The 13669-nt window shown below is 43.0% G+C and overlaps 1 protein-coding gene across 3 annotated transcripts in view; it reads left to right on the top strand.

Annotated features, from left to right (window-relative positions):
* Nucleotides 1-13669, top strand: part of UHRF1 (ubiquitin like with PHD and ring finger domains 1) — a 41212-nt gene that overhangs the window by 21825 nt on the left and 5718 nt on the right. For all 3 annotated transcript variants that reach the window (XM_058163590.1, XM_058163593.1, XM_058163591.1), the window contains exons 4-12: nt 2067-2242; nt 3250-3465; nt 4388-4497; nt 4950-5136; nt 7223-7346; nt 8381-8488; nt 9160-9264; nt 11672-11778; nt 13093-13255. In XM_058163590.1, coding sequence (XP_058019573.1) covers nt 2067-2242; nt 3250-3465; nt 4388-4497; nt 4950-5136; nt 7223-7346; nt 8381-8488; nt 9160-9264; nt 11672-11778; nt 13093-13255 — 1296 coding nt within the window. The remainder of the gene's footprint in view (nt 1-2066; nt 2243-3249; nt 3466-4387; nt 4498-4949; nt 5137-7222; nt 7347-8380; nt 8489-9159; nt 9265-11671; nt 11779-13092; nt 13256-13669) is intronic.

The raw sequence follows: 13669 nt of genomic DNA, 5'->3' as shown, positions 1-13669 counted from the left end.
ATTTAGCAATACAGGACCATCTAATACAGGTAGTCCTTGACTTCATGGTGACTGTTTGAAGTTAAAACGACAAAGAAAGTTGTGACTTATGTTTTTCATGCTGATGACCTTTGCAGCAATCCCACGGCCATGTGATCAAAATTAGCAGTTGGCTCATATTTATGACAGTTGCAGTGTCCCAGGATCATATGATAACCTTTTATGATCTTCCCAGCTGGCTTCCGACAAACAAAATGAGTGGGGAAAGCCAGATTTCCTTAACAACCACACAATTCACTTAATACCTTCTGTGGTGTGCTAAACAACTTTGGCAAGAAAGGTTGTAAAATGGGGCAAAACTCACTTAACCACCATCTTGCTTAGAAGTGGAAATTTTTGGCTCAGTTGTGGTCCCAAGTCAAGAACTATCTGTCCTTCCTGGTTGTCCACCATGAGGGATGCTGAGGGGTGAAGCGACCTGCTTTCCTACACTAATGTGTTCCCTGGAGCTTTGGAGGTCACTGTGAGAAGGAGAGCCGGCCATTCTACTCCCTGGCTTGCCTGCAGCTCACATGGCTCTGTCCTGGAATCCGGTGCCATTTTGGGAGCCGTTACAATTGATGGTAGCCTCTCTATAATGTTTACGTGCTCCCAGGATGGAGCCACATGGCCTCCACTGTGTAGGGAGGTTGCATAATGCAACAGCTGTTTCCAGAAAGTGATGTATAATACCCAGGAGGTAAGGGACCAAACATTTGGTGAGGGGGGGGGGATGGGAAGCAGAGCGTGGGACTCAATGGGGTGGGAAACAGGCTTGAGATCTGAGAATACCTAGTGGTGGTGTGGGAAAGGCCTCCCTGGATCCACGGGGTCTGAAAGGGTAAATAGGGTCTCATGCCTGAGCAGGGGATTGGACTGGAAGACCCCCAAGATCACTTCCGTTTCTGTTATCCTGTTAAGTAACTCAAGGTGCCCTTGGGTGGAGGAGGCCCGCAACCGGACACCTGTGATCTGTGGCATTGCTGCAGTGCAGACCTATACCCTCCCCCACACCCCATGCCTTCCTTAATGGCTACATCAGGGGGAGCAGAGATGAGGTGCATCACTGTGCTACTTGCTTAATGACCGTCATGACATGGGACCTTAATGGGTAGGCTCCATTATGGTCATAGGTTCAGCATGAATAAAGCAAGCGGGCCCTGATCAAATAGAGATGCTAAATTCTTACCCTAATCTTTTTCTTTAAAAAAGAACACTTAAAAAACACTTGTGCGCTAATTGGAATGGGGAACTGGAAGGTTATGTGAGGAATCTTGTCCATTTTAACTGAACAAACTCATCCAGGTTTGGATAAGTTAAGTCCAAGAACAGCATAGCTTACTTAAAACAGTAATTTTAAGGCTGGAAAGTTAAAATGGATGCAAATACAGAGCAGAATTCTTTGGGTATAATTTCCGAAATCCAGCACTTTAGAAACCGTCATCAAATATTTAGCAGCCAACCGTGTGCAGTAATAAAAGGTTTTCATGATTACTGGTCCCTAGAAGAAAGATAAGAGGCTAAATTTTGGTTTTTTTCCAGACCCTTAAAATAGAGGTAGACTAATATACAGGCAATCCTCGACTTACAACAGTTCATTTAGTGGCTGTTCAAAGTTACAACATCACTGAAAACAGTGACTTATGACGGTTTACAACCATTGTTGCATCCCCATGGTCACATGATCAACATTCAGATGTTTGGCAGTTCGTTCATACTTATGACGGTTGCAGGGTAACCTGGGGTCATGTGATCCCCTTTTGTGACCTGACAAGCAAAGTCAATGGGGAAGCCAGTTTTGCAAAACAACCATGTTATGAATTTAAAAACTGCAGTGATTCACTTAACACATGTTGTAAAATGGGGCAAAACTCACTTAGCAAATTCCTCACTTAATGACATAAATTAAGGGCTCATTTATGGTCTTAAGTTGAGGACTACCTGGATATAAAAGCTGTATTCACATGAAAGTGGGATTTTTGAAGACTTGACTTTCATATTGTTAGCTGATTAAAAATCATTGTTTTGCTTTGGGGCTTCTGGTTTAGATTAATGAGTTGGTAGATGCTCGCGACACGAGCATGGGAGCCTGGTTCGAAGCGCAAGTTGTGAAAGTGACTCGGAAAGGGAACTCGGCGAGCAAGGCGAGCGAAAGTGACGAGGAGTCCAATTTGGAAGAAGCCGTTCCCAACGAGGACATTACGTATCACGTGAAATATGAAGAGTGAGTATTTGGGGATGTATTTATTTTTTCCTAGCATCTCTGGAGTGGCAGCATTTATTCAGAAGGCAGGTTTACTTTTGAAAATGGTGTGGATGTTGCAGAAATTATTAGGATCTAGATTCATCCAGGCTACCAGAGTCCTGTCTGCTCACCATTGGCATTAAAACAAATCCCCATTGGTCAATTTCAAAAGGTGGCTTGACTTGGTATAGCTTACCTCCTGCAACAGTATCTTCAAACTTCCACATCTGCCTATCCCAGGTCCTTGGGAAGATTAAAATGCCAAATCCAGCCTGAACGTCTAGCTGATTGTAACATCGGGAGTCCTTGACTTACAACAGTTCATTTAATGACCATTCAAAGTTACAGTGGCACAGAAAAAATGATTTATGGCCGTTGCAGCATCCCCATGGTCACGTGATCAAAATTCAGACACTTGGCAACTGACTCATATTTATGACAGTTGCCGCATCCTGGGGTCAAGTGAATCCCAGGATGCTTGTCGGGTCTTTTGCGACCTGACAAGCAAAATTCATGGGGAAGCCAGATTCACTTAACAGTCGCCTAACTAACTTAACAGCTGCAGTGATTCACTTCACAAGGGTGGCAAGAAAAGTCCTAAAAGGGGGCAAAATTTATTTATTTATTTATTTATTAATCATACTTTTATACCGCACCATCTCCCGTAGGACTCAGGGTGGTTCACAGGCATATTAAAAAACAATATAATAAATAAGCATTAAAACCCCAATTAAAACTAAATATTATCATGGCCAAATCACTAAAAACGATAAAAACTCATTAAAAAACCCTTAAAATTTAGTTAAAACATTTTATTTTTAGGCTAGTCCCGCGCGCTGAAATAATAAAGTCTTCAGTTCACGTCTGAAATTCATTTCACAATCAAATGTTTGGCCTCAATTATGTTTGTAAGTCGAGGACTACCTGTAATTGTCTGGGAAAGGTAGAATGGCTTATTTTATTTTATTTCCTTCTCCCCGATAAAGCTATCCAGAGAACGGTGTCATCCAGTTGAGTTCCAGAAATGTCCGTGCTCGCGCCAGGACGGTTTTGAAATGGGAAGAGATAGAAATTGGAGATGTCGTCATGTTGAATTATAATCCCGATGATCCAAAAGAGAGGGGCTTCTGGTACGACGCGGAGATCCTCCAGAAGCGGGAAACAAGGACTTACAAAGAATTATATGCCAAGATCGTTCTAGGGTAAGTGAGCTTGCTTGGAAGCTGCCTTCCAAACAAACTGTTATTTTGTGGTTCATCCAACTTTTGGAGTCTAGGATAATATAACCCAGATATATTTCCTTTCCTTTTATTCCTTTTTATTGCTTTTAAAATAATGAGAAAAGGGGGGAAATGCAAAGATTGTTTTGATAGAAACACAACCGTTGCATCCCTCCATCTAGATTATTGTGCTCCTCGAGATAAGATCTACACCCCCCCACTCCCTTGGGCTTCCAAAGAGCCTGAAAACCTGGCTCTGGCGATTGGCCTGGGGTCCCAGTGAGGACCTGTCATTCTGGAGGTGGTTTAGTACTGCTGTCCCCAACCTTTACAGCTTGGCAGCCCAGCAGGGGGAAGAGGGGAACTGGCCCACTGCTCATGTAAGTCAGGTTGCACTCACACAGGCGCTGGCCAGCTGGTCGCATGGCCCAGTTCTGAACAGGCTACAGCCCAGTAGCGGGCTAAGGCCTGGGGGTTGGGGACCCCTGGTTTAATAGACTGAGGAGTTCCCACATCCACTTCGTTCATATATTTTACCCACGTTTTTGTCCTCTTTCAATCTTGATATTTTATGTTACTGTTTTTATGATATTGTAAGCTGCTTAGAATCACTCAACAATGACATGGGCTATAAATAAATGCATGCATCTTTGTATGTATACATACATACATACATACATACATACATACATACATACATACATACATAATCAAATAGGAAACAGGAGAAATCCAGAAACGTCCTCACTCAGAAGTCAAAAGGGAAGGATTTCCATGTATATCCAAAGTAGGAGCATTAATATGGTGTTAATATTTACAGGATTGGTAGGAAGGAATTCTGCTGGGAGAAACCACCATTGTTGCTGCCTCTCTTGCTCAGCTTGTTCTAATCCCTGTTTTGCAGTGATGGTGGAGATATCTTGACTGATTGCCGAATTGCTCTGGTGGACGAGATTTACAAGATTGAAGAACCAGGCTGTGCTATTCCTCTGACTGCAGAAAGTCCCCAAAAAAGTGAGTTGCCTTCCAATTGACTTGTCTTGCTTTGCAAGAAGTAATACTTTTTGCTACAAATATAGTCACCAAGCCAGCTTTCATTGCCCCAGTCACCCAGCTGGGTTTCATGCCTAAGGCGGGACCAACTCCCCATTTTCTGTTGACTGGGCCAAAGTCACCCACCTGGCTGTGGTTTCTAAGGCAGTCTTAGAACTCACTGTCTCCTGGTTCTAGCCTGGTGCCTTAATTAGACATCACACCTAATAAATGTTAATAACACATTTTTCTGAAAAAATTTCCACCGTTTTAAAATACCATCTGAGCTACTGCAATCACCATAATTAACACTAATGAATGTCATAATTTGTGTGTCTTGGGTGAGATTCAGAACCCACATCCCTTTTGACCTTCTGTCTTATGGCTGTTTTTCCTGAGGTCCTTGATATATGTGTGGTTTTCTTAAACTTTAGGACAGAGCGGACCTGTGTGCAAGCATTGTAAAGACAACCCGAGCAAAACCTGCCGGATGTGCGCCTGCCACATATGCGGTGGGAAACAAGACCCTGAGAAACAGCTCATGTGTGATGAGTGTGACATGGCTTTCCACATTTATTGTCTTGACCCTCCTCTTAGCAGGATACCTGACGATGAGGACTGGTAAGTCAAAACAAATCCTTGTAAGCAATGTCTTGCCACTTTAAAACGTGTGGACTTCAACTCCCAGAATTCTCCAGCCAGCCATGCTGCAGATATATGCTGGGAGTTGAAGTTCACACATCTTAAAAGTTGCCAAGGTTGAGAAAAATAACCCTACGATGAATCTTAAGACGTGTGACTGTTCTATAGAACTGTTTATTAATAGTAAATTAGTAATGTTAATTTAGTAATGTAAATTATCTCACCTTATCTGTGTTAATGTCTTTATAAAAAATATGGGAAATTGGCAAGATTGTGAGCCTCCTATGGTTTGGTACAGGATGGGCAGGACTATACAGGTCATTCTTTTTTTTTTTAATTGAAAAAGTTTTAAAAAAACAAAAACATTTCCCCCCCCTTTTTCCCCCCCTCCCAGAAAACCCCCTCCCCCCCCCCCCGGCTTCCCGGGTCAATCACAAGGTATTGTTATACATAAACCAAACATAGAATAAAATTTTCCCTTCCAATCCAATTAACCTCATCCAAAGCTTTTCATCTCCCAACCCCCTCCCCATTACATAATATACAGGTCATTCTTGACTGACAAGCGCAACTGAGCCTGGAATTATAGTTGTAAGTTGTGCCGATAATTACTGTATTTTTCGGAGTATAAAACACACTTCTCCCCCCCTCTCCCAAAAGAGGATGAAAATTTGGATGCGTCTTATACACCCAATGTAGCCAAAAACGCAAGGTATGGAGGAGAGGTGATGTTCTATGGCAATCCCTGCAGACTTGAACAGCTGTTTGGGGGTATTCCGGGAGGCTGATCCACCCGCCAATCAGCTGCTTGTGCTGAATCAGGCTGTAATAATGTGCTGAAGCTGACCTGGCTGTTATTTGCTGCAAGGACTGTCAGAGTTTGTAGCAGCAATCACATCCAGAAAGCACACACAAGTCACTGATTCAGCAGGATCCAGTAACTTCTCTTTATATATAACATAACAGACAAAGTAAATATACAATACCAAAAGCAGGTTTTCCAACATGGTAGTAAACACAAGCAAAACACAAGCAGAGGAGACGAGTTTCACTTTAGTTTCAGAGATCAGAACAGCATGCAGCTTGGGCTAAGCCACACCCAGGCTCCTTGCTGTCTCCTTGTTGCTCACACAGCAAATCCTGTTTCAGTTTCCAAACAGCCCTCAACTCTCACACACTGACAGGACGCTAGCCAGATGAATACCAATGGATGCTGGTAGGCAGAAGCAGATTTTTTTCCCCTTATTTTCCTCCCCAAAAACTAAGGTGTGTCTTATACTCTGAAAAAGACGGCAAATAATAATAATAATAATAATAATAATAATAATAATAATAATAATAATAATAATAATAATATTTTAATTTGTATACTGCCCTTCTCCCGAAGGACTCAGTGCGGTGAACAGGCAAACCACAGGTTTGCACCCGATTTTGCGACCTTGGTTATAGCAAACGTTAAGCGAATGTGGAAGGTTTTAAGTGACCTTGTTGTCTCCAATGGACTTTTCAGGCAGTCTCCAATGGACTTTTCAAAATTAGAAACAGAAGTAAAAGCTTGGTTATTAATTTATGTTTTTAGCTGATACAATTTTTATCTTTCATGATTGTAAACAGTCTAGAATTACCCTGAAGGGGGCCTGCCAATAAATTTCATAAACAAACAAACTTGACTGCAGGATGCTGTAAACGGCCAAAATAGAATCACATAACGCAGGGAGGATGGCCATCAAAATCTGGGTTGGGTGTACCTGTTTTGGGGTCCATAGTAAATACAAATGGTTGCTAAGCAACTGGCCATAAATCAAGGACTACCTATGCACCCTGTTTTAAATAACTAAGTAAATAAAACTGCAACAATTTTTTTCTGAAAGATCAGTTGTCTATTGTGAATTAAAGTGGATTTTTCTTCAGGATGCAGTCCTGTTTGGCACGGTTTGGGGAGTCTTGGAACATTATACCTGCACCATTTGAAATTAAGAAAGTAGCTTTTAATGTATGTCTCTAGTATTGCAGATAAAAAAAGAGGAAAAAACTGAATGCTTTCTCTTTTTAAAAAAATGTTTAGGTATTGTCCTGAATGCCGAAATGATGTGAATGAGGTAGTTTTGGCCGGTGAGAAGCTGAAAGAAAGCAAAAAGAAATCTAAGATGGCGTCTGCTAACTCGTCTTCTCAGCGGGATTGGGGCAAGGTAACTGGAGCCTGGTTATGCTTGTTAGTTGCAAGCCAAAAGATGCCCTTCATATGGCTCAGCCAGCACAAAATATACTGCATGTTTCTAATTTATTAAAATACTGGGAAGCTTATGGAGAGAAGGAGGAACTCCTGAGTGCAGAGGTTAAGGCAGCAGACTAAAAAGTGGGAGGTTGCAAGTTCAAGTCCCACCTTAGCCATGAAAGCAAGTGGTGATTTTGGGGCCGATCACCAGGAGATGATGAGTTCTAGTTCTGCCTTAGGCATGAGAATCGACTGGGGGATTTGGGCCAATCACCAGGAGACTGTGAGTTCTAGTCCCCCTTAGTCATGAAAGCCATGTGGGTGATTTTGAGCCAGTTACCAGAAGACTGAGTTCCAGTCCCTCCTTAGGCATGAAAATGGGCCAATCACGAGAAGAGTTCTAGTCCCTCCTTAGGCCTGAAAGCCAGGTGGGCAGGCTTTGAGCAGTCGCTCTCTCTTGGAACAATTCACCGCACGGTTGTTGCTGTGGTGGGGAAAATAGGAGGAGGAAGGTGTATTGGATATGTTGACTTAATTGTAAAACTAATTAAGGTGGGATATAAATAATGAGAAAAGCTAATCAGAGCAACCTTATAAACTGCAGTTTTATTGATCATTAATTAATACAATTTATAGGCTGCCAATCTCACCGCAGTTCTGAGTAGTTTACAAACATTTACAAGCAAAAAAACCCAAAAACTAAATATAAAACAAATTAGAACTAAAAATTATATTAAAAAGCTAAAACCAAGGGGGGCGGATGGCCTGTTTGCTGGCTCCAGTGCTGTGCACAGGTGAAGATGCATTTCTCCCGCCAAAGACTGTGCAGCTGAGAGGCCTGGTGGCTTCATTCTGGTTATTTTAAGCAATGGGGTGCTTTATTAGAAGTTTCGGAAAAGTGCAGGTAGACTTTAGCCAGTTCTTGATTCAACTGTTTGGAATACATTCATGGGTTGGTTGTATTGATCATGTTTAAAACGTGGCCCCGTCTCCCCTTTTCTTTTTAAGGGCATGGCATGCGTGGGACGCACAAGGGAATGTACCATTGTGCCATCAAACCATTATGGGCCCATCCCTGGAGTTCCAGTGGGAACCATGTGGAAATTCAGAGTCCAGGTGAGATGCTGCTGCTAGGAAGCGTTGAGAATGTACAGTAGATTTTACTGGGTGTCATTATGTAAATTGTTTGAGTCCCCCCCTTTTTTTTTCTCTCTCAGACAGACCCCTATCATATGATTGTGTATTCATGTATGATTTGCGTATTTGGCAACTGGCTCACATCGATGACCAGTTGCAGCATCCCATAGTCATGTGGCCATGATTCGTGATGGTTTTTTTTTTTTGCCGTTTCTAGGCTGAAAATGGCAAAAAATGTCCATTAGATATGCTGGATTCGCTTAATGATCACATGGTTTCCTTAACAACCATGACGACTTCCTTACAATCATAATTAAAAATATCTTGTAGATGGAATAGATAGTTAGATAGCACTTTATAGCCCTTTCTGAACAGTTTACAGAGTCAGCCTCTTGCCCACAACAATCTGGGTCCTCATTTTATCGACTTCGGAAGGATGGAAGGCTGAGTCAGGCTTGAGCTGGTCAGGATCGAACTCCTGGCAGTTGGTGCAGTTAGCCTGCAAAACTGGATTCTAACCACTGTGCCAAATGATCAGGTTTCTAAAATGAAAAGGATGAGGGGAGTTACTCTTTTCTTTATTCATGTAATTCTGAATAACTGTGATGGCCTCATGTGTTAAAGCTTTGACTTTGCCTTTATCCCTTCAGGTGAGTGAGTCGGGTGTCCACCGGCCTCACGTTGCTGGGATTCACGGCCGGAGCACCGATGGAGCCTATTCTTTGGTCCTGGCGGGCGGATACGAAGATGATGTAGTAAGTGACATTATTGTATCTCTTGGTGCTGCTCTTCTCTTTACCAGAAGTCCCAAGGACAATGAGATACTTGTATTTCAGTTAAATTAAATTAGTTGAATTTAATAATTCAGGGGTCGGCAGCTCTTTGGGCCCTCTGCCGTGGCTCCCTGTCCCATCATTGGTTTGCACCGCCCCTCATTTCTTTTTTGGACTCCAGCCCAAAGCGGCAGGAAGCGAAGGCTGCTTTACGGGTAAATGTGGCGTGAAAGCAGGTACAGGGCAGCTTCGTTCCTGCACGTTCCTCTCTCTCCTCTCGTAACCCCCTGGCCGGCTGTGGCTGAGCTGGGAGTGTGCGCACGTATGGAGAGACCCTCCGTAAGGGAGCCGCTGCCCACACCTTTTCTGAGCTTTCGTGCTTGGTTGAGGAGGGTCAACCTGCGCATTCGCACGGTTCCGGCTCAGCCACAGCTATCCTGGGCGTCCTTAGAGGAGGGTGAGGAAGATGGTCGCCAGAGAGTGCAGGAGCGAAGCTGCCTTGTAGCGTGTGAACACTCCCGGCTCAGTCACAGCCGGCCAGGGAGAGGGGTGGGGAGGAGGACGGTCACCCAAAGGGGGGGGGGAGAGAGAGAGAGAGACTCACACAGACATAGAGACACATACAGAGTGATACATGGAGAGCAGGGAGAGGGAGAGAGGCACAGAGGGGAGAGAGAGACATAGAAAATAGTTTTGTGGCTGGGTAGGGGTGGCTAGGTGGTCATGTGACTGGGTGGGAGTGAGTGACATCAAGTTGGCCACGCCCACCCAGGGTGGCTCCCAGTGTGTTCTTTTCCTGTAGGAAACAGATCCAAGTGGCTCTTTGAGTGTTTAAGTTTGCTGACCCCTGACTTAATTCAAACAATTAATTGTTAATTACAGAACTGAATGATTTGTCCCTGAGCCATCTTGAAAGCCCCTACCCTAAGTAACTATCCCAAGATAACCTGGTTTTGTGATTTTTCTGCTGATGTTTCTTCCCTTTATCACCTCTTAAACTAGCAACCAATGCCATTTCCTTTGAGCTTTTGCTTAGCGTACAGTCAAACTCTGGAACTGTTTTTTGGGTCAAGAAAAAGCGATTTAATAACTAAAGGCTCGGGTGGGCTTCTTCGCAAGTTAAGGCTACTCAGCTCTGCATTAGTTGGCGTTCAATTATCATGTGTCTGTTCTAGTATGGAGGTGAAGCAGAACTGCCTTTGCATGGCCTAAGAGTGCACCTTTGCTTACTGGGCTGAGATGCTGCTCCAATCGTAACACACAACGAGCAGTGCACATATATAACACGCTATTGGGATTAAAATAAATGTAAGAAAATACAGAAGTAAAATGGAATTCCAGGGCTTGGGTTACTTGCTAAGAGCAAGTTTGAAACAACAGTTGCTGCTGTTGCTTGGGGAATTCTGGGGTCTGAAGTCTACACATCTTAAAAGTTGTTGAGGTTGAGAAAGCTTAGTTAGCTCTGATTTGGGGGGAGTCAGACCAGGGGAGTCTTCCAAAGTGGGAAGCGGCACTTTTTCTTCTTCTATTTTTTTTTTATTACAAGTGAACAGTTAATGCCTAAAAGTTGCCATAAAGCCATTGACTGCAAGGAATATATAATATGTTGTATCTTTTTTGGTTTTATGCATGTATAATAAAATTGTCTGTACTGGCTCTAAAATATATAAACTAGTGTTCAGGCCAAAGGCTATTTATTTGTATTGCTATAAAAAGAATAAATAATTTAGAGGTAGTCCTCGAGTTACGAATGGCATTACGGTTGTAAGTCATGACAGTTGTAAAGCAGACCACCATGGACCTGGACTTCATTGTGATTACCAACAATTGTTGATCGAGCCAATTGTTTGCTATGGGCTTGTTTTTGCCAGAAACCAGAAGTAAAAGCCGGTTTCAGGAAAACCACCATAATTCTCAGTTATGTGACCATGGGGTAGAGCAAAGGGGCATAAATGCCGATTGGTTGCTGACCACTGAAAATGTGGTCGTGTGACCTTAGGAAGGAAAGAACTTTGAAACTGGGCCGTAAGCAGCTTTGGGGGTGTCTGTTGTAACTTGGAATGGTTGGTAAGTGATTGGCCTTAAGTCAAGGACTACGGGTATTGATGAAGCTCTGGTGTGGCAAAGCTAGAACTCGGGGTCAAAAGCTTCTTTGCAAAAGTTCCTATTTGGAAGAACTCGGAGCAGCTTTCCAGACAGATCATGAATTATGCCAAGTTGGAGAAAGATTTCAGCATTCCACATGCAGCATGCTATTGCCCACCAATTAGTACAGGCAAGCAAAGATCCAAGTCTTTTTAAGTGCCAAAATCAATTTATTCATGTGCTCGAGTGACCGGCTGAGTGGAATTTTTCCACCCTTGAATTGAACGATCTGAATATATTTCAGGATCATGGAAATTCTTTCACTTACACGGGGAGCGGAGGCCGTGACCTTTCGGGGAACAAGCGGACAGCTGAACAGTCTTGCGATCAAAAACTTACAAAAATGAACAGGTGAGGAGAAACCCCCAAGAAATTCTGCAAAAGAAGGGGAGCGAATGAAGCTAAACATGTCTGATATCGCCGAGCGGTTTTTAGAATTGCATTTATAATTCAGTGGATGCTTAGTGGTTTGTCTGCATCAGGGAGGGTCTATAAAATTTTCATACCTTGCTTTGTGCTTTTTGCGGTTTCTGTTCTCATGCAATTATTCTCACGTGCTCATATACCTGGTATTGTGTCATTGCACATCTGCTTGTATTACTGTGGAATCATGTATGGGCCTCAAACACTTCAGAAAGCACATAAATGGAAAAAATTGCATGTTGGCAAAGCATCTGCCAAAAAATAACTCTTCTTTGTTCATGAATGTCCACCAGAGTAAGATACAGCTCTCCAATTAAACTGTGCAGCTGGATGAAAAGTAACTCAACACAATAGCTGATAAATTATATATCTAAAGCTTATAAATATTTACCTTAGACTAAATCACTATCTTGACAAATTTTAAAATTAGTGGACGTGAATACCCCAGCCAGCCAGGGTGGCTGGGGAATCCTGGGAATTGACGTCCACATGTCTTAAAATTGCCAAAGTTGAGGCACCCATATTTTCATCGTAACAGAGTTGAAAGGGACCGTGGAGGTCTTCTAGTCTAACTCAGCAGAAGCAGCAAACCCTACACCATTTCAGACAAATGGTTATCCAATCATCTTAAAAACCTCCAGTGTTGGAGCATTCACAACTTTTGGAGGCAAGTTGTTCCACTTAGTAATTGTTCTAACTGTCAGGAAATTTCTCCTTAGTTCTAAGTTGCTTCTCTCCTTGATTAGTTTCCACCCATTGCTTCTTGTTCTACCCTCAGGTGCTTTGGAGAATAGTTGGACTCCCTCTTCTTTGTGGCAGCCCCTGAGATATTGGAAGACTGCTATCATGTCTCCCCTGGTCCTTCTTTTCATTAAACTAGACATAGTTTAGTTCTGCAACTGTTCTTCGTATGTTTTAGCCCCCAGACTCCTAATTATTTTTGTTGCTCTTCTCTGCACTCTTTCTAGAGTCTCAGCATCTTTTTATATCATAACCAAAACTGGATGCAGTGTGTTCTTACCAAGGCATTATAATGTGGTATTTTCATGTGATAATGCCACTTTATAATGTGACTTGGGAATGCTGGAGTGATTGGTTGCTGGCTGTAAATCTCTTTTCTCAGTGTCGTAACTTTGAAGGGTTGTTAAATAAATAGCTGTAAGTGGAGGACTACCTGTAGAAGGGAGGATCGGAGTCCCCAGGAAAGACCCTTCAATCCCATTGTCTTTTCATGGTTGGCAGAGCTCTGGCCCTGAACTGCAGTGCACCGATTAACGATAAAGAGGGTGCTGAAGCCAAGGACTGGCGAGCTGGGAAACCAGTTCGAGTGGTGCGGAACATGAAGGGAGGCCGATATAGCAAATATGCCCCCACAGATGGAAATCGTTACGATGGGATCTATAAGGTAAGATTGAGTTGGCTTGTAAATGGGGCCCCAAAACTTGAGGAAAAGAGGTGTTGTGCCTGGCCATTTTATTTTATATTTTTTTTGTATCCCATCTTTATTATTTTTATAAATAACTAAGGTGGTGTACACACCTAATTCTCCTTCCTTCTCTTTTCCCGACGACAACTATCCTGTGAGGTGGGTTGGGCTAAGGCAGAGGACTGGCCCAAAGTCACCCAGTTGGCTTTCATGCCTTAAGGCGGGACTAGAACTCCCAGTCTCCTGGTGATGGGACCAAAGTCACCTAGCCATTTTTCATGCCTAAGAGGGGATTATAACTCCCAGTCTCCCAGTAATTGGCCCAAAGTCATTGAGCGGGCTTTCATGCGTAAGGCAGAACTAGAACTCACTGTCTCCTGATTTCTAGCCTGG

Source organism: Ahaetulla prasina, chromosome 1 (genome assembly GCF_028640845.1).
Source record: "Ahaetulla prasina isolate Xishuangbanna chromosome 1, ASM2864084v1, whole genome shotgun sequence".
Taxonomy (NCBI): domain Eukaryota; kingdom Metazoa; phylum Chordata; class Lepidosauria; order Squamata; family Colubridae; genus Ahaetulla; species Ahaetulla prasina.
Note: the sequence above shows the minus strand (reverse complement) of the source record. Positions and strands in the feature narration are given on the sequence as shown.